This window comes from Passer domesticus, chromosome Z (genome assembly GCF_036417665.1).
Source record: "Passer domesticus isolate bPasDom1 chromosome Z, bPasDom1.hap1, whole genome shotgun sequence".
Taxonomy (NCBI): Eukaryota; Metazoa; Chordata; class Aves; order Passeriformes; family Passeridae; genus Passer; species Passer domesticus.
The window spans coordinates 3497920-3519395 of NC_087512.1; the positions used below are offsets into that span (position 1 = coordinate 3497920).

Below are 21476 nucleotides of genomic sequence, written 5' to 3' on the forward strand. Positions count from 1 at the left end.
CTCAGAGCACCACCAGCAGCAAGTGAATGGATAAGCGAAGGTGATCCGACTTGCTAAGGGCAACACCTGTGTCATGGAAGGGTGAAACACTCTGACGTGGCAGGAAGAACAAGATGCACAAGTATTGCATGAGTATTTTGAACACTAAAAATTTAATTGGTTAGATAAGTGTAATGACAGAGGTATAAGGTTGCTTTTAATAGGCACCAGATCCAAAAGGGATGTGTTTATCAGTGGTGCTATATATAACACTTCTATGAGTTCTCAGTGGCTGGAACACTTTCCTGCAGTTCCAAGTTCTTTGTATGATTGTATGATCTTCTACCCTGCTTTATTATACCAGCAAAGTATTTTTAAAAGCCCTTTACTGCCCAGATACCACAGACATTTAACAGCCTTTCTCTTTAAATTTTACTTGGTTTAGGTCTTTATAACTTGTGCAGAATCCAATTATTTTTTCAACCAGAGATTCAAACTCTGCCATAAATGTGGGCACAGGAGATGGTGGACAACACACACTCACTCCTACAATTCTCTCCTCTTGCTTCATTCCACCCATGTAATTCCAAGTTAGCCAATGCTTTAACTTATTTTTATTACTCTTATTTCTTTTAGCTGAGAGAAACATTAACTGAGGGGGTGTGATCCAGATTTTCTCAGATGAAGTACAGGAGCCTTTGCACTCCTTCATTTCATGCCTCAGTGCATTTCTTGCTAACAAGTGGAAGAAATGTAAGGGAGAGCCAGCAAGGCTAAGGCAGATTCTCCAAAATTTGATCTCAGTCCTCTGCTATGCCCTCAGCAGATATAACAGTGCTGGCTGCCAAAGGAACTTAGCTCTGACACAATTCAGCCCAGGACAGTTAGCTATTTAAAGAGGAGGGTTTATTTTACACACATTTCACCCTCCTCTCCTACAACCTCCTACCCTGTTTTTTTAAGATGGGAAATTATCAGTAGCCCTGAACATGTAAAATTTCACAGCAGCTTACCAGACAGTTTGTGTTGGTAATGTCATTCATCTTTGCTGTTACTTTTATTCTTCTATAAATTCCTTCAAGCAATGAACAGTGTTATTCCCACAACAACTTTGGCAAAGATCAAAATAACATGGCAGGTTTGCTCCAATTTTCTACTGCTACCAGCCAGGTAATGAAGAGCTAGATGGAGACAAAAGATGTTTTCCTTTCCTTTTCTGTCCTAAAGGATATTGTCCTGAATTCCACACAGCCAGTGAAAACATTTTAAAAAGTAATTAAGGTGGACTTTGTGGGGTGAGAAGGTTGTGGAGATTGGTTTCAATCCAGTACTTAAGTCATTGTGCTTTTGCTGAAACAATAACAACATCAATGGATAACACTGCCTCACCTCTTAAAAAAGAACATGAAACTGCCAGGGAAACCAAAATAATTATAAATTAAACAACTGTTTACTCTCAGAAGACCTCTGGTGACTGAAAGCTCTGTTCTGACATATATATATATATCTATATAATTCTGCAAACTACAGCCCAGTGACTTGGAGAGAGAAGTTTGACTTCTCACAGCTGTTTTGCACAAGATGAACATCACTGCATGCCTCACCTCAACAGTGCAGTGCTTTCTTCAAGGAATCCAGAAATCCTCAAAGAATCCTTGATTTAGGCTCTGCTTGGTGCAACTGAAGTCCCAGGGAGCTAAGCTCTTGCTTAGTCTCACCAGCTGTTGAATCCTGCTGCAACCAGGATCTTAAAGTGGATCTTAAAATCCTATCCTTGCAAGGACTGCACATGCATTAGATTACACTGAAATCGACTTCAGTTTGAAAAGAAAAACAAATTAGCAGACAAACAAAAAAGGTCTGAGAGAGATTATTTAATCCCTAACACTGAGTTCAACCTTTGGAAAGAGTCAAAATCTCGTGAGGCTTCAGGGGAAAGGAGGACACTCAGACGAGGCCGAAGCAACCCACAGGGGAAGCTGCCTATTTCATTTCTGGAACATGGGCCATGTGAATCTATTTTTAGCTTTGAACTGAGTTCCTCTGCCTCCTGCCAGAAGTCCCGAGCCCTGTGCTGGTGCAACGAAAGCAGTGGCTCAGCCATTCTCTAATAGCTTTTACTTCTTAATAAAGAGCAGCACTTAGGCAAAGGATGAGGTTACTGTCGGAGGGGTCATGATTAATAATGATTAATCTGATCCTTGCCAACATGAACTGGATCCACCATTCACTAAATAATTACTCTGCAGCATGGATACCATTTCCAGAGCAGGCACATGTTTGTCATATTAAAACCAAGACCAAACACAGGGAAGGAAAAGGGGATCTGACTTCTCAGTAACACTTGATCTCACAGGAACCACCAGAAAAGTTAAGCAAAGAGGGGGGAAAAAAGGAAAAAAAACCCTACAACAACGACTGCAAATCAAAGTATAAAAGCAGTCACCCACCTTTTGGGAGAAGCAATGGAAAGCAAATAAAACTAAACCCTCAGTAGGGAAAGTTGCACGTGCTGAGGATATGGTGCACTCTGCTACTTCTGGCTCTTAACCTTATGCATAACTCTAATATGCACATTATTTGCCCACCCACACATTTCCCTCCTGTTCTTAAATTGCATTTTTGTTTTCCTCAGAAAGCACACAAATGAAATTGCTCCCTGGGAAACATCCTTCCTTCTTTATGTTAGTATGCTACTTGGCACAAGGAAATCCTAGTCCAGGACTGTCATTCATAAACAACAATACATCTCAAATAATAAGGAACATTATAACTTTATAACATTATGGGGAAGCATAAACTAATGGGAATCTAATAAGCACTGCAAAGGGCATATATGAACCTTACAATTACAGCAGGATGCTTGTGGTGCAGAGACTTGGCTCTGGGCCTCAGAGCATGGATAAATTTTACTCCCACAAAGCACACAAACAACAAGCAATGGTGCCAAAGGCAGACAAGGATATGGGGGTTTTGCTTGCAAGAGGTGACCTTATCTGGGAACTCCTCTCCATCATCTTGCTTCACTGACCCAAAGCTTGTTTGAGACCATCCATGGGGGATGCTATTCTAGTTCTTCAGAGCACTCAGCTCTATTCCCTTAGAGGATTTGAAAGCTTTGGTGGGATTTATATTGCACTGTTTAACCTACCACATCATCATGCAGGGTTTGATTTGGACTGGGAGGACGCAGAACACAGACCACCAGTCCCTCTCCTGGTCTGGTGCAAATCCAACAGGAAGGTTGGGCTCCTTGTGCCTGTTGTGAAATCCCAGCCCCGTCTAAGCCCATTTGGACTTCTGCCCTTGACAGGTCCAGATTTTACACACTAGTGACTTGCAACATGGAAAATACCATGCAGATAGTTGGTGTCTTTGCCAAACTCAGGAAAACAGGGCTCAGGTCAAGGAGTGCCATTGCTTCTAGAGGCATCCTGGAGAATCACAGACTATTCTGAGTTGAAAGGGTCCCACTAAGATCATTAAGTGCAACTTTTAGCCCTGCACAGACACCCCAACAATCCCACCCTGTGCATCCCTGAGAGTGGTGTCTAAACTCTCCTGGAGCTCTGGCAGCCTCAGGGCTCTGATTATTCCCTGGGGAGCTTGGGCAGTGCCAGCACCCTCTGGGGGAAGAACCTTTCCCTGATCTCCAAACAAAACCCCCTCTTATTCAGCTTCATGCCATTTCCTCAAGTCCTGGCAAGATCAGTCTCTGCCCCTCCTCTTCCCTTCACAAGAAAGTTGTAACTGCAATGAGGTCTCCCCTAAGTCTCTTCTTCTCCAGGCTGAAGTAAGAAATGCTGGTCTATTAAATCCTTGGCAATGAGGATATGATTTGGTTCAGCTGGGGCAGTGCGTTTAGGATTTTTTTTCCAGTTTCCAAATTCACTTGAAGGAATGAAAGAAAAATGATCTCTTTGCAAAACATCACCTTCCACAAAAAATTCAGCTGAAAAGTAGTTGGTGACTTTAAAACCAAGCCTTTAAATAGCTAATGGTATAAAAACCACATACATATGCATACATTCATGCAAATGAAAACTAAGTTGCATTTTCACAAAACTTTACAGAGGCACCAGAGTGAAACACAAAGCAATGTAGGGGAAAAAAAAAAAAGGTCCCAACAAGAATAACAATAATGAAGGTAAATCTTTCAAATCTGAGACAGGGTGCAGGAGGCAGGGGTAGAACTCTGTAAACAAAAGTAAATCCAGTGCACTGTTTTTCCCCTTCACAAAGTGAAACAAGCTGTTCCTAAAAAAATGCTTCCTTGGTTTTCTGGCAATTATTGTCCTGGAGGATTAGCCTACAATCATCAGCAAGTGTTTGCCTTTCCCAGCCGATGTCACCATAGAAGTCTGTGTTTATCTACAAGGCCCAGGGGATAATTTATAAGCTGATCTGTGGTCCTGCATTTGCAGACAAATGTTGCACACTACCACCCACCCTCCTGTACTAGTTTCCATCCCATCTACCTCCTATCCCCTGAAATATAGACAGGACCCTTCCAGGAGCATGAAGAATGAGCTTTACAGCCTTTGAAGCAAGCGGTTTCCCAATAGTTTATGTTGATACAGAAAATAAAGAGGTACTGATATGGTCAACACACCATCAGGCATCAAAAATTAGATTTCAGGAAGTAACTGAATGCAAAAAATATTTTATCACAGTTCCAGATATCATCAAAGAGAATGGGATATTTTTTCCCCTCTGAAAACTGTTGCCTACACGCTAATTAAAATATTGCCATTTGTGAGTTTGAGGTCTACTACCCAGAGTTTGCTAGAGACAGTGCTTTTTAAAACCTCTTTGCAATCAAAATGTTCCAACTTTATTTCTGATCTATGCTGCCAGTGCTTTAATGGTGTTTTGGTCTCCTTAAAGTAATTCAACCAGAGTAAATCAAAATACAAAAGACTAAGATTAGAAAGAGTGCTTATTTCTAAATTAATTTTCCCCTGATGTGTTAGAGCCTCAAAATAAGAATATTAAGCTTGCATTTGAAAGAATGGGAAGCTAGTCTTTTAAAGAAAAGTAATATGAATCCTTGTCTTGATGGTAAACTGATGATACAGCTCATGACAATTAATTTGTTGATTTGAAAATTCTAATAAAAGCACAAAGGAAAACAAAGCAAATCAATGAAAGACTTAATTTTAGAAAGAATTTGTAAGTGTGACCAATATTCCTCACAACAGAGAATACTGCAGAACATGTACATGGATGGATGAATAGGTGTATAAATACGATAGATCTGTTCTCAAATCTCAAACATTAACAAAACAAGGCTTTGAGACACTATTATTAATTAAAGTTGATGAACATGCATGTTGAAGGTGAAAAACACTTTTCTTCCTAAGAATTAATCTCTTTTCATTTCAGGAAACTATCAGGAGTTTCTGGAGCTTCATGGACATAGTTTGAATCTGCCTCAGGTCTAAACCCAGTCACAGGCTGTCCTCAAGATACATTAGAGATCAAAGTTATTTGGTAACTGAGACCAGCTGCTTCACTCTGCCACATTTAACATTGGGTGACCTGATTTTATAAAATGCTTATGCTCAAACCAAATTTTGTTTCATTTTTGGAAAAAATTATCTCCAGGTTCAAACTCATCTTTAGCTACAAAGAGGAGGCCATAAGAACTTAAAAAAAAAAAAAAGTTGTCAGGGATGAACTTGGCTAGTCTGAATAAGTGCCAAGTGATAGGGGGACAGAAGAGACCACCAGCTGGCTGTTCTTCCAAGCACAGTCCATCTCACTTGCAATTACTGAACCCTACCAGTGATCCCACCAACGTCAATTTGACCAATTTTAGAATAAGGGGCCATTCATTCCAAGTAATGAATATTGAAACCTGGCCATTGGTTTGTGAACAAATGCCATGAGGAACCCCAATAAAGAACGCCCTTGTGATGGTGTCACTTCAGAACAAAAGCATGCAATGAACTACCACCCATCCAGGCAGCTACAGTAGGAGACCAAAGGTTGCATGCATTTAGCCAGCAAGGAAATGTAATATTCTTTAAGAAAGGCATTGCCTGGAGTGGATTCTTATAAAGAAACAGAATTCATGAATAAATAAACCAGATGGGAATAAGCCAGGCTAGGGAATTAAAATCTCCTAGTGCAATGAAACCCCAATCTTGCTTGAGGGTTTTTCTACAAGTAACAAACACAAAAACATTAATGTTGTACCATTGTCAATCATGCCAAGGACTCTGTTTGTGTCCAGGAATTCTGATATGCAACAACACAGATCAAATCCACCAGATGTTAAGACATTCTTAGATTTCACCAGTTAAGGTACATATTGACTGACCTGATCTGAGTCTTTCACTTGAGAATTTTTCCCTTTTCTGCAACCACAACTCATAAGTAGTTTTGCATCTCCAATGACTTTTCCCTATAAGACATAAGGAAGGAAAAACATCAGCACAATCTGAACCACTGAAGACTAAGAGGCTTGTATTTGTGATCAGGAGCAGGGGAAGAAAGGGCATCAGGGAAGCCTGTGGATTCTTCCTGTGCTGCTGGGAGGTTTACTTTCGCAGAGGGAGAGCTCCCAATCTGCCAGGAAGGCTTCCCCAGAGGATAATATCCCAGCATTAGGGAAGTCAGAGGCAGAAGGAAGGCAGGGTGTGTGGAAAAAGACAGTGGGAAAGCAAAGCTGAAAAGAAACATGTTATTTTAACCCATGGTTTTCATACACTTGCATGAACAGGAACATATCTAGCATACTCACCCAATACAAATACCAAACAGTAGTGACTTGAGGAAAAGCTCATACACTACCTTTCCTGTTCACCTTTACCAGCTTAATGCCTACTTGTTTCTAATGTGGCCAGATTTGGCACAATAAAGTCTTCAGGAGAGACTTGCTCTCAGTAGACCAATGGGTCCACATCAGCCCTGGTAAACCCATGCCAGGGATCCAAGAACACCCTCTCACCTAACACTGCTGGTACAGACTCTGCAATGCCTGTGACATAGACTCATAGAATATTTGGGTTGGAATGTTGACCTTAGAGATCACCCTGTTCCACCCCCTGCCACGGGCAGGGACATATTCCCCTGGACCAGGTTGCTCCAAGCTCTGTCTAATCTGGTCTTGGACACTTCCAGGGACTGGTGCTCAAACCAACTGAGATTTGCAATGAAACAGAGTCCACTCACTCTCCTTTTACCTGCAACCAACAGTCTGAGAGAAAAGCTGACCTCAGACATCTTTGTTTTTGTCGAAAACCCATCAGACTGACTGAATACAATCCAAGAAGCAAGGTTCCTCATGCTAACAGGGTCCTTTTCTGGGGATTATTTGTCACTTTGGTTCTTCACCAAAGTATTTTTGTGGCTTATCAAACCTGGACATCTTGATAAATCACTATGGCAGAAAGGAGTTGGGATTCCAGACCTGGTAAAAATGCTGCTTGAATTTAAACTGCATGGAGTCAAAAAGAGCCAGTGGAGTCCTCACAAATGTATCACAATTACTTGTTTTTCCATAGGCATGCACACAAAGACATTGCCTACTTCCAGACTTTTGCTGTCCATAGTTGAAAAATAAAGACTCTTGGCATCTGCTGGAAAACGGAGGGAGAATCTGCTCATGTGCAGAACAGTCATGACATTTCAGCTGGATTAATTTATATAGAAAAGAAGATCCCAACACAGTTAGTGAGTTTAGCCAAGTGGAAGTGCTCTGCCCTAAATTATGAGGAAGGGAAAGGCCATGATTAAAAGGAATTGCAGCCATTGCTCAATGTCAGGGCACAGCAGAGAGATCACCCTTGGTGGCAGGAATTAAAAACAGGCAGATAAACTTTTGGTCGCCTTGGGGGAGTCTGCAACCTGCCAGGTGTGGAGAGGTCTCTTTCTTGGTGAGCTCAGCATCTCACAAATCCCAGCAAGGTCAGATAATGTGCAGAAATTATCTTTTTCCTCCTTCCAAAAGAGAAGCTGGGAAAAAACTACAACACTGAAAAGGTTGTACTGATACCAAATCTGATAACTACCCAAAATGCCTCATGTTTGAGCTGCTGATTACAAGCTGTCAGACTCTGAGGTTTTCAGGGCACTACTTCCAACTGGCCTCCTCTGCCTGTGACTTCCATCTGTCAAAGGTGTTTCACTCTTGCCCAATTACTACAATCCTTCAACAACTGGTCTGTAATCTATTGAAGCATTTTTTTTTTTTCTCAGAAGTGCTTAAACTTTAAGTTAAAGCAAGAGTATTAATACTGTGTTTGAGACAGGAAATTGAGGCACAGGGAGACCCCTTTTTCTAACCACAGAGACTTACCTTCTAGACACCCCACAGCATGAGACAAATTGGAATTATAACAAGAACTAGGAAAGACTCACATATTTCCCAAAAAGCCACTGGATGCCTTGGGGTGGCTATGGCATAAACATACACTTGTGGTAAGGAAACTATATCCACATATGTCTCATTGGTGCTCAGCTTGTCCCACTGTCCACTGCAAAGTTGTTATGTCAAATAAGATAATCCAACCTTTTTTAACCACAAGCCAAGGGAAAAATATTCCAATTTTTAGACCCTTCTATGGGTGTAATGCCACCTGAGGTCATGGCAAACCATGGCCATGTTCTTCTGCCCAAATGGAAGTATCACCAGTTTTATTTAACAGAGAGACATTACAAGATGTTGTCCATAACCACCTGGAAAATCAAGAGAACAAGGGAAATATGAACCCAAAACTTGAGAGTATTTTTTGTTTTACTTTGGCACTACAAGAATGAATGGGCTTTCAATTCCCTAAGAAAACCCAAATGAAAGCAATGCACTGGATAAATAATCCCGCCTCTTTTTCCAGCAGATGCACCTCTCTTAATGTGCTTTGGATGAATGAGCTACTACCTCCACCTTATTTTAGGAAAGCTCCTTATGAGCAGATGATTAATTTGCAGATAGGTGTCTAACATTAGGCAGCTAAGTTGAAAGGCAAAAGGGAAAAAAAAAAGCATATGGACAACATTTGCAGCCAGTCGCAACTCTGTTCCAGAGCAGATGGAGGCCTTGTCATTCAGGGGTTTCCTCACATACACCAAGCAGTTCAGTGGGGATAGGGAAAGGGGCTTCTGTTTGGATGCTTCTGTCTGGAACCAGATTAGAGGAAAGCATGCTTTTCCACAGCACACGCCTTGTGTTACATTAAACATGCATGTGCAACTTCAGCTTTTATTCAGCAATCTGAAACAGAGCCCTACAGGGTGCTAAGGGTTAGTGAGTTTTTGTTTGTTTATCTGTATGTTATTTTACAGTTTCCAGGGCCCAAGGAGTTTGTTAAGAAATTAAAACACCTCGCTGGGGCTATCCTGCTGTGGTTGTTGCCTCCTAATATTTCCCTCCTTTCTTCGACCAGCAGTGCTTGATGCTTATAGGGAAAGAAAGAATACCACAAAGAGAGGAGCCTTATCTGACTGGCTATAGATGTCTGGTCTTAATTCATTGAGAATAATTTTGATGTTTCCTGGCCTTTTAATAACATGAGGTGCTCTTGTTTAGAAGCAGGTAGGCACAAGGTTTTCCAACCGGGAAGATTGCTTTGCCTTCTGCTGACTCACATCCACTGCCAGACATCACCCTTCCCAAGGAAAAAGAGCAAGAAGGCTCCCTGACATATGTCCTATTATCCGCCTCTTATAGGGAATCTGGCTGGCCTCACCCACCTCCTTGCACCATGGGCTCCAGCAGTTGGCCCAAGTTTGCAGAAAAATAAAAAAAAACCCGTAATAATAGTAACAGGCTTAATTATCTCAGCTGCACGGGTGACAGGAGCTGAGCAGTTGCCAGTTTTAACAGCCTGTGGTCGAGAAAAACTGAACTGCATCACCCAGAAGTCAAATGAGGGTCGGTCACAACTCGTTTCACGCCAGCAGCTCCAGGGGAGGTGCAGGGCACACACAAATCACTGCAGCATTGCCCAGAGCCATCCCGTGTGGAGCTGCCAGCCCTGCTTAAAGGAGTCAGACACGAGGCACATGGCACCGGCCGGCCTCCAGGGAGCTGCCAGGCTCTGTGCTGGCTGGGATTAACAGTAGGATCCTGTCTTCCAAGTCTGTGGCTGGAAAGCTCAGCTCCAGAGGTGGGCTTGGCTTAGCACTGTGCCATGCACCTTGCAGAAGCTGGCAGGTCCAGCTGGGCTCTAACCTGCTTGGTTTTCATTAGCCTTTCTCTCTTTTGAGCGACGGCAATTGAAAATACTGGAAGCAGCTTTTTCCCTAGGGAGCTGGCACAACCACTCAGAGGGTGGTCGGGCACTGGAACCACCCCAGAGAAGGCCTGAAGTCTGCCAGAGTCCAAAAAGCATTTGGACAAAATTCTTAGGCACCCAGTGTGATCCTTGGGGCTGTCCTGTGCAGGGCCAGGACTTGGACTCGATGATCTCTGTGAGTCCCTTCCAACGTGGGATATCATTCTTTGAGACTATGTATAGCACTGCAACAGCACACTCTAAAATTCCCCATGGCTGCATAAACACCATTAGGAAGAACAACACATTCAGTGTTTGTTGTGTTTTTTTGCTGTTCTGTCAGGGTGATCCACACATTTTGAAGAACCAGTACCCAAGTGCCTACAGTGGTAGAGTGGGAGAGAAGGGGGGAAAGGAAGGGAAACAAGAACTGAATCCAAGGTGGAGGCAAGCAGCAGTACAACAGACAGCTGGTGTTTGGGTGGTGGTAAATCACCCTGAAATGAGCCTCTTCCCTCAGCTCAATGAGGCCTAAACAACAAAGGAAGGCACAGCTTGCAGCCGGACAGCCTGCTAGCCAACCACAGACACACATGACAGCTTCATTCAGGAGCCCGGAGTCAATACAAAAGCTCCGAAATCAATCCGACATCCTGCGACCTCAAACAATGCGCCAAATCTTCTCAGAATTGGAGCCCCAAATGAGGGGGAGCAGCATTCAAGGGAGATCAAAACGCAGGGCTGGCATTGAAAGGGACTAAAAAGGAGAAGAATGTTCCCAGTTTATTAATGGTGAGGTCTGGCCGGCTGCATCCCAGCCACCATAGGTTACGTTCATTAAAGGGCAGCGCTTTGCACGTATTATGCAGAGCGCCTGGAGAGTATGTGTTGTGTGCGTGTGTCCGCCAGCGTGCCCCTCACTTGCTAGAGATCAGGATGTGCCTTTCTGCTTAGCACTGTTGTCTCCATCAGAAATTCCTCCTGTGTGAACTGCAAACGGGGTTTTTTCCCACTTGAGCGACTGTATGGGCACAGACGCGCACACGTACACATGCTCTCTCATCCCTGAGCCTGAAAAGCATAAAGGAACTCAGACAGACTCTTTCCAACTTAAAAAAAAAAAAAAGAGGGAAAAAAAAAAAAGACAACATTTCACATCCCTTTCCCTCCTGGCCATACTTTCAGCTCATACACACAAAATCTATTACAAAGGACCAAAGCATTATGTGATTGCCACTACTGCTGATGGAGTTGATTGCTCCATAAACCCCACTCCTAACATGCCATAAAGGACCCGGTCCCACGGCACAACAAATCCACAAAGGAGAGCAAAGGAAAAAAAAAAGAAAATCTGCTTCAGTCCCTGGCGTTGTCCCCTCCGGGCAGGATTGCCCCTGCTGGGGTAGTTTCACTTGCAGAATCTGTCTCGCAGCACTACACAAAAATGACACCCTCCCCCTTCAGCAACAAAAAGGCCAAGCAAATCCTTTTTATCAGCTTCTCTTTGAAGGCAGGTGGAAAAGTATAATATAGACATACAGAGGGAAAAAAAAAAAGAAAAATACCATTTGCAAAACTACTGTTTGGATTTGCCTGTCCTAATTATCTTTTTTCCAGCTGCCACATTTAAAATAATCAGACCTTGAAAGTTTTCTCCTTCTCGGATGCACAGCCCAAGACGAAGGGTTTGCTAGAGGAGGTCAGACTTGAAAAATAGTTCTTTTTTATGGTGAAATGTGAGTAGATGAAGAGAAAGTACTGAAATTTTTAAAGCTGTCTATGGGTCTTGATGCACATTTCCCATGAGTTTTTACTGAAGACATGTCAAAGCCTAATCGTCTTTGCTTTTCATGTGTCCCACTGATCTGATATTCAGAACAGACATGGCTGAGGAAGTGAGCAAGATTTCTCAAATTGGAGAATCTTAGACAAACAGAAATTGAAAATATTAAACGCTCCTTAGGATGCCGCAAGTCCCATATATTTTATCTCAAAATTAGGGGAAAAAATTAGAAAAATTGTGCAGGCTCCATCCCTGGAACTGTTCAAAGTGAGGATGGATGGGGCTTTGAGCAAACCAGTCTAGTGGAAGGTGAAGGTGTCCCTGTCCATGGCAGGAGGTTGAAACTGGATGATCTTTAAGGTCCCTTCCAACCTAAACTGTTCTGTGATTTTATTAAATGAATGTTAAGGGTCCGCAAAATATCTTTATGCTTATTCACACTTCCACAAGTCTACATTGTTACTGCGACCACTCTGGAGTCTTTGAAGACCACAAGTATGACCTCTCTCTCCTCCTTTGAGAAGATATCTCAGATTTTACTTTGTGGTAATGCCATACAGATGCCAGAGGGCAACTGGGAAAAGACAAATGTAGCAGATGCAAACAAGCTTTTTCGAGGTAGGATGGAAGGTCACCTCTAAGGGCAAGACAATGGGGTGATGTCCAAACCCAGGCAAGAAGACTGGAGCAGTCCTCACCTGGTTTACCAACAGTAAGTCAAAAAAACTCTCCATTAGCATTTGAAGAAAGAGGAAAGCTGCATCCAGTGTGGGTGAATGCCCAAATACCTGCTAGATGAATGGTAGGAAATGATGGAGGCTGCAACAATTACTAGCACTGCAGATGAAACAGAGAAAAAGGATGAGATGAATTCACAGAGATGAAACAAATGGAAAAAGATTAAAAATTAGGGGTTTTTTTGTGAGAGCAATAAAAGTGGAAAGTTTTTTTTTTTTTTTTTTTTCAGATAACTAGTGAGTCTAAATGTATGTTTTTCAAGTTCAGGAAAACTGAACTCTTATTTGGATGAACTGCCTTTTTTGTTTTGTTTTGTTTTATCTTGACTGCTTTAAACTCTGCTATTTAAATAATTTAACAATCTATCTTAAATATTTCACCAATAAATCACAGGCTTGTGTTTCTATTTCATGTTAAAACTAATCAGTGGAGGAATGCCTGAGCTGTAAGTTAAAATTCTGCTCCACCAAGCCAGTGATGAATAATCATTTCTCTGCAGAATCTCTAGTGAATAAAAACTTCTCTACAGAATTAAAGCCATATAAAAAGTTCTTTGTGCAGGCTTAGAGTGCAACTGCTGCCCAGGATCATCTGCCTCCTGCCAACAGAATCAGGATTTCCAGAGCTAATTGGTGTGTAGAGTTTTCCCACCCTGGCAAGCACAAGCATGGAGCTCACAGCTGAATCTCAGACATGGGCACATTGAGATGGAGTTCCACCCACAGTCAGGATGCTCATAACATGCACAGAGCTCCAAATGGTCCATGTGTGTGATGATCCTATTGGGATTCCATGTTTCTTCTCATCAAAGAGGAGCAAATAGAACAAAATTATGATGTTGTTGGCCAAAATGGGTGTTTTTTTAAGAAAGCCTCTGGGATTAAGGTGTTGAGAACCTGTACCAAGGAACACCAAACCCACTAAGAATCAGCAGGAATAAGACTTCTCAAGTTCCTACATTGTGTAGCTATTTTAAACTACATTTCAAGTAGCTGAGATTCAAAAGCAGCATATTTACAAAAAGTAAGAAAAGTAAGAAAAGTACACCTACCTCTCCTCAGTCTCTCCCAAAGTCTAAGTACATCAAAACAAAGACAGGAAGCCTCACATATCTATAATTTAGTGCAATTCACTCTAATTTTCTTCCTAAATCATTTAGGACACATTTAAGGCAAGACTCCCTTTGGTCTTAGTCAACAAAATCCAAAATGCATGAATGATGTGAATAGATAGCCAGAAACTGATAGCTTGCACATTGAATCCAAAAAGAAAACTGAGACAGAGAAAAAAGAAGGCCAAAACAGAAGAGAAGGGGAAAGGGGAATCACTGTCAACTACATTGTTATTAAGCCGCCTTTAATTTTGTTTTGTGTCAACTTTTTATTTTGTTTTGTTTCAAAACTTAAAAAGTTATGCCTTTTGCTTCAAAGGACTGTTTAGTGGGTGATCTCACTTTGATGCCCATATGAGCAAAACATACACAATCCTATTTGCAAAGCTAAAAAATCATCTAGGCAGCAAGACTCCTCTTCTGCAGCTGGGCAAAAAAACATCCCAGGTTCTAAACGTGGCTGGAGCTTGCCTGGGACAGGGGGAGTGAGATGGAAATCGGCGACATGTCCTCCTCCTCCTCCTCCTCCTTCTCCTCCTCCTTGCTTGAGGCAGACATCCCCATCTCTCCTACCCATGTGCAGCCAACAAGACTTCCTGCACCAACTGACACGGAAACAGCTAATTTACTGCTTTGTGTCAGGAATGCAGCCAAGGTTTCAGTCCCCTGTGCCCCGGACTCCTCTCAGCTGGGCTGCTTCATCTCAAAAAGGGTCTTCCCTTCCTCCTGCCCCTCCCCTCCAACACACACTCCTCCTTCTCTTCTGCTTTTGCAACTTATCTCCCTGCAAGCCACTTCCCAACAGGAGTTGAAATTAAACAGGCTGCCCATATGCCATGGCTCACTTGTTGTCTGTTCCCCTCACTGCCATCTGGCCTATTTGCTCAGCCAAAGAGAAAAACAAAAATAGTGAAAAAAAAAGAATAAAATAAAGGAAAAGAAAAAGGGGTGGAGGGATAAGGAAAAGAAAAAGGATAAATCCAGACACAATGAAGACGATGAGGGAGGTGACGATGCTGTCTCCCTCATCTGCTCCTTGGCCAGGCTCCCAGATAGATCAGTAATGGAGAGCAGTAGAACCAGTGACAATTAACCCAAACATAGTCCTGTTTATTTAACCTGCTCACAGAGATCAACCCATGTGCTGCTCCCCTGGCAAGGAGGCACCACACTCCAGCAAGGAGATTCCCACTGAAAGACTTCCAGCCAGAGGAGGAAAAGGGAGATCCTCATCTCCTGAACTAGGCTGGCACATTCTTCAGGACATGATGACTGTGATGTTGGGCTAAGATTTTCTTTAACTCTCCAAGTCACCTTATTTTTTCCTATAGTAGCATAAGCCAGAGCAAGGGGAGGTGACTATGAGGGGGGGAAAGTTGCATCGGGTTTTGATGCACCTTAATATCCCAAGGTCCTGACCCTGCAAAACCAGAGGAAAAGAAAGAAAGTGGCAATAAAGACCTCAGGAAAGGAAAAAAACCCATATTTCCTAAAGTACACTATTATTTCCACACTGCATCTTTAAAAACATTCATCCCTGGAAAGTGCAGACAAGCAGAGATTTTTGATTTTTGTTTTTGAAAAGGAAAAAAGAAAAGAGGCTGGCTCAAGGAACTGCATGGCTCGCCATCACAAAACATTGTGGCAGGGTGGGAGCAAGTCTGTGGGCAAAACAGAAGTTATGTTTGTTTTTCAAGCTGAAATGAAAACTTCAAGGTTAAAAAAAAACATAGATTAGCCTGAGAAATAGCTTTCTAAACCAGACAACTACAAAGCTGTTTAAACGGCAGAGTGAAAAGGGGAGTAAGAAAACGACTTTTTTAACACCTTTTACTGATTTTTTGTTTTTCTCCTTGTTTTTTTTTGTTCAGTTTTTTTTTTGTTTTGTTTTTTTGTTTTGTTTTTTTTTTTTCTAATTTTTTTTTTTTAACTTGCAGTGAGATATTGCATACCTGTGCAGATGGGTGCCAAAAGCCATAGGGCTGGTTCCTCTGGAGGCAAACCCCACTGAGCCATGAGATGATGATAATTACCACCAGAGCTACATGAGACCAAGCAGGGGAATCCCTGGCAGGGAGAGGTGGCTGGGGAGGAAGAGCAGACCTCCTCTTTCCAGGGGTTGTGTTTGGGCACAGATGCTGCCCAGAGGGAAAGGTGTAGCACAGACTGATAGGGAAGGAGCACTTTGATTAGCCAGGTGCCTACATCTGAGTCCTTCCCAAACACAAAGCAGAGGAGATGATACTCCTGAAGGCAGTACCTTCTGATTCAAGGTTGTGTTTTTCCATTGCAGCCTGACTCAACAACAGAACAAAATTGAAGAAATTTAATGCTTTCACTCATGATCATTCCTCTACTTACAAGAACTGATCTACATGAACGTTGTCTGTCTTAGGATCCCTGTTCATCCCCACCTGCATCTGCACATGTAGGGAAGCAACATGCAGCATGTGGCAATGGTCGCCTCAAAGGAAAGGTTGCATTGAGTTTTCCAGATGCTGGTTTTGTGATCCCGAATAAAGAATCAGAAAATCATAGAATGTTCTGTGTTGGAAGGCACCAACCACAAGGATCACCAGGTCCAAATCCTGGACCTTCACAGAACAGCCACAAGATTCACCCCAAGATTCATACCATGTGCCTGGTACTAGAGAACGAGTCTTTCCCCACCCAAACAGCCCACTTGCAGTTGTCAGGAAGGAGGAAGTGCTTTGTGAATGCAAAATACTTTGTAACAGGGGAAACAGAAGCCAGAAGTTCATGTAAAACTGAAACACAGCAGCATTTCTATCTTTAACACTTGCTGCAGTCACCCTGAGGAGGGGTCTCCATGTTTGGGAACCTGTAAAAGCAGGAACAGCCAGGGAGAAGTCCTGTGTGAGGTGATGAATTTCACCACAGGTTTTGGCTGACATCACCGGCCCATCCTCGCTCCACTGTTGTAGTTTGTGATCTCACCATGAAGCACCTCTGTGGAGTCATTCCCTCCTATCTCACTGCAACCCATCCATTATCCTCTGCCTAATTACTTCCACAGCGCTGCTGCAACAGAGATATTTCCTACAGCTGAACATTTGTATTCCCAAGAGCTGGCACCTGCCAGGTCAAGTTCCTCAGTCTTTACATTTGATGTTACTACTGCAGGAAGGTGTTCCAGAGAACAGAAAAGCACACCAAGACGGCAATCAGTCTTATTCTTCCATTTGGATATTCCTTTAAACAAAAAGGGACTTGCTAAAGATCGTATTACATTATTCTACAGAAATAGGGTGGAAGGAAAGAGGAATTGTGCTGACTACAGTCTGTCCAACACTCCATTAAATCAGAATTCTCTCATTAGGGATAACAATGAACTGCAATAAAATCAATGGGAAGGCGGTACACCGTGGAAAACTGGGAAGGGGAGAGTTATTTTTTCTTGTACTTTCGTTTTGAGATGTGGGAGCTGGGAGCAATCAACATCGAGCTAATGGTATCCAAGCTGACTCCTGAACACTGCATCCCCTTTGAGGTCACAGTTTTTCACAAAACCAACTAATTCATCCTGTGAAGGGAATGAGGACACTGGGCATTTTGTAGTCTACACGGAAAGCCCCAGAAGATCCTCTAATGTGCTCGTTCACAGGATGCCACTTGTCAGGTCAAGGAGCAGCATGTACCACCTTTCACCACTCTTACTGGAGCTTCTGAGCATGAAGCCATCCCAGAAGCACATAATTTCACATGTAAACTCCATAGCGAGGTTTCAAAATACATCTGTATGTTGTGGTAAGGGAAGATGTTGTCCTCTCATGACTGTGCTATTGGCGTGACTCTAAGAACTTTTGGGGTCCTTGACTTGCTTTTCTTCTGAGAGGTTTTTATATTTAGAAATCACTCCTTCACTGTCTCTGATTGCTTCCCTTCTCCCATGTTTAATCACATAAATCTTTTCATTATAGGAGGGCCTGAGAGTAGTTTTTCAAACAAATAGTTGGATCATCTTTAAACTACCATAGCTGAGGTGTTCAGCTGTGACTCCTTTATTTATACAACAGATCTGAACACCTTCAAAGCTCTCCTCACCAAATATTGGATTAATACAGGCATATGGAATCCATCTAGACCTGGAAATTCACTTCCAGCATCTACAAGACTACTGATGGTGAAATTTAAGGGACCGTGTTTGCCAATCTTGGCCTCACAAGAACCAAAGGACAACAATCACCTTTAAAGAGGAGCTTCCCCAATGCCATATCATGCCTAAACATGTGGGCAAAAGGGTCAACACACTCAGGGACTACTTCTGTGACAAGCTGCCACTCACTGGCCAAGGAAGCCCAACCACATCATCAGTATGCAGTGTCAAAGATATGAGAGGAGTCTGAAGCCTCTCTGGTGAGCCATGACAGGACCCAAGAGAATTAAATGAAGTTGTATCAGGGGAGGGTTAGGTTGGATATCAGGAAAGGTTCTTCCCCCAGAGGGTTGGGAAGAGGCTCCACAGGGCAGCAGTCACAGCACCAGCCTGGCAGAATTCAGGAAGTACTTGGACAATGCTCTCAGGCACATGGTGTGATTTTTGGGGGTGTTCTGTGCCAGGCCAGGAGCTGGACTCAATGATCCTTGTGGATCCCTTCCATTTCAGGGTATTCTATGATTCTATGAAGACCTGAGTCCCTTTATCCCTGACAGTCCCACACCTCCCTGCCATGAAGCCTATGGGTGTTAGTGCAAGGCTGCCAGCCTTGTCTTAACTAGTGGGTCTTATCACATTCTCACCTTTAGCAGTGCTCTAAGGCCATCTGCCACCCCCAGCTTCCTGTATCAGCTGTCTCAGCGTCTGTCTTGGAAGTCCAAAAAACCCCGAGGCTCTGAGTCACAGTGGCCCACAAATCCACTGCGTAAGACTGGACCTAAACCTACGCCTTTCTGCTGCTGCTAGAGCTGGATCTAAAACTACAGGAAACTGCATGGTCACATGCAAATCAGTGGCAAGCAAAGAGAGATAGCCAGCTGCTGTCCAGGCAGCCTACTCTGCCTCAGAGGAGACAAAACACAACCAAAACCTCCATAATTCCCAGCAGAGGCCAGGGACAGCCCAGGCAGAGAAGCAGAGTGCTGGCAGATGCAGTTCCAGCCTCCTCCCTGGCCTGCCTAGAGCTTCAAAGGCCTAAATGAAAGCACCAGGAGGAACTAGAATGCTTAGAAATCTTCAGTTTGGACTTGTTTTAGCAATGGTGTCAGTGAAGAAATAAATAAATAAATACCCAAATGAACTCTCTTATCTAGCCAAACGTGGCCAAAAAAAGCATGTTTGTTTTCATTTAAATTCCCTAAAGGCAATGTAGGGTTTTCTGAGAATGCCTGTAGTAAAAAAAAAAAAAAAAAAAAAAAAAAAAAAAAAAAAAAAAAAAAAAAAAAACAAACCCAAACCTCCAATTTCCCAATTTCAGTGGATTTTTATTCTTTGACAGAAAAATTACATTTTAAGGAGGACGAGGTTCTGCTTTGTTTTCATTTAAAGTCTGAGAGAGATCTTTCCAACCAAACTTATCAAATTTATCAGCTTCCACCCATGTTACTTCACCATCTTTCCAACATTTGATCACTTTCACCCAAGCTTGGTTGTTGTATTTTCTTGAGATGTTACAAGCAAAATCAGTGGGGGAAGGATGAAGTATATTTGTAGTTCCTAAAATATTCCAAGCAAGCAAAGTGTCTTTTAGGAAGCCTGGATGATCTGAGCTTCTTTTCTGGTTGTAAAATGTTACAACAGCAGGGCAAACAACTGAACAATGACATCAAGATATTGATAGCCCTTACTGCAAAATACCATCCCTCCCTTTAGCCCCAGATGTTAGAAGCTGCATTGCTTTGAACTGTTATTACCCATTCCTCCCACCCAATCCTCTGAGAAGATAAAAATCAAGGTCTGGGCTGCTGAGTCAGATTACAAACACCCAAATAAGACATTTACTCAGACACAGTTGTTTTTGGTCCCTGCTTCACTGAAACTCTGTGTCATGGGTCTTGTAGGAGGCTCCTTTAATTTCTTTCAGAGAAATGAGCTGGAAGCCACACAGTGAGGAAAAAAAATCAAGAAATATTTTGTGAAGAAGGCAAATTTCTAAACTTCTGGTCAGAAGCTGGTTCTTGATATGAAATCCTGAGCAACTGCGTAGACAATCCTGTAGAAATATAACGGCTGAAAGATAAAGCACTAGCCTTGACATCATGAAATATAAGCTTTTTAGAACAGCATTGGCATGTATGAATACCCTGTGGCAACTCGGGTTACAGCTGTGAGCCTCAGTTTCCCCTGATAACTGATAACCAAAGTGGTCTGGCTCTCCCTACAACAACAACAACAACAACAACAACAACAACAACAAAAAAAAAAAAAAAAAACAAAAACAAAAAAAACCCCAAAACCACCATGAAAAACAAAACAAAACAAAACAAAAAAACCCACGAAAAACAGACAAACAAAAAAAAACACCAAAAAACCAACCAAACCAAGCCAAACCAAACCAAACAAAACAACAAAAAAGCCTAAACAGCAACACAGCAACAACATCACCACCACACTCCTCCATAGTAAGATGTTGGTATTATGGGAATTATTTTAGAAATTAGAACTGTTGAAGTGACGAGAATCATCAGTCCCCTGAGAGAAGCTCTTCTCTTTTTGTTGCATGAAAAAGTACAATCTCCCACTTGGGGGTGAGCTCAACCTTCAGGTCGTTACAGCTGAAGACACCCCGGCAAAGTTTAGATTTTCCATTTCCCTTGGGCTTCTTCAAGTCTCCTTCTTACTTTCAGTTTATATTTCCTGTCTTGCTGCCCTTTCATTTTCAGTGTTTCAGATTTAAACAAAAAACCAAAAGCAGCGCTGACTCAAGATCTTTTTGTGTTCTTCTCATTTTGACTCAAAACCAGAACAGACCAAATAAAATGAATGATATCACTCTGGGGTTCAAAGTGCTTTGTAGATTTAACTCTTTTCTTACAGAGGATGGCGTGTGCTATCATATCCTTTATTTGAAGGGAGGGAGATCAAAACAGAGGAAGTTTAACTTTCATTTTAAGCACAAACCCCATGTTTCCAATTCCTTGGCTTCCATGCTGGATACACCTGGGTTTTGAGGTCCAAAACTGTTTGGAATAAGAACCCCAAACCTTCATAAGAACATGAAGCAGCACATGTGCTAAAATAATTAATGATTAAATAAAACCAAGCCTCCCTTAAGGGACAAATTTCCCTTTTGGAGGTGAACAAGGGCTTGTGGCTGAGAACCATGGTCCTTGCTGTTTTGTTGCAAGACATAGTTTTGTGCTGGTCTCAGATGTGCTGGCCTCTTAACATCCCCAAAACAAATAAACAATGACAAGTTTTTAACTGAATTTGATTTACTTCTCATCCTCTTGCTCGTGGGTTTTTTGTTTTGGGGTTTTTTTGTTGTTTTTTTTTTTTGGGGGGGGGTGTTTTTTGTTTTCTGGGGTTTTTTTTGTTCCCCTGGCAGGGTCGCAAATGAAAGATCAGCTCTTTAGAGACTTCAACTAAAGCTGTTAAAGCTGCCTTGCTCTCTGCACTGTGAGGAGTGCAGAGGATGAGTGCTCACATCTTTCTCCTAATTTCAGCACCTGGGAATTATTTCCCTTA

At 42.4% G+C, this 21476-nt stretch overlaps 1 protein-coding gene across 12 annotated transcripts in view; it reads right to left on the bottom strand.

The window, feature by feature from the left end:
* The window catches only part of SETBP1 (SET binding protein 1), a 265843-nt gene that overhangs the window by 207842 nt on the left and 36525 nt on the right, over nt 1-21476 (bottom strand). For 5 of the 12 annotated variants that reach the window (XM_064405205.1, XM_064405204.1, XM_064405214.1 and 2 more), the window contains one exon: nt 6305-6388. The exons of 1 other annotated variant lie outside the window; for it this stretch is intronic. In XM_064405205.1, the coding sequence (XP_064261275.1) occupies nt 6305-6388 (84 nt within the window). Of the gene's footprint in view, nt 1-6304; nt 6389-6727; nt 6975-21476 lie in introns of those variants that run through there. 6 more of the 12 variants (XM_064405215.1, XM_064405208.1, XM_064405212.1 and 3 more) reach the window with 3 other exon arrangements.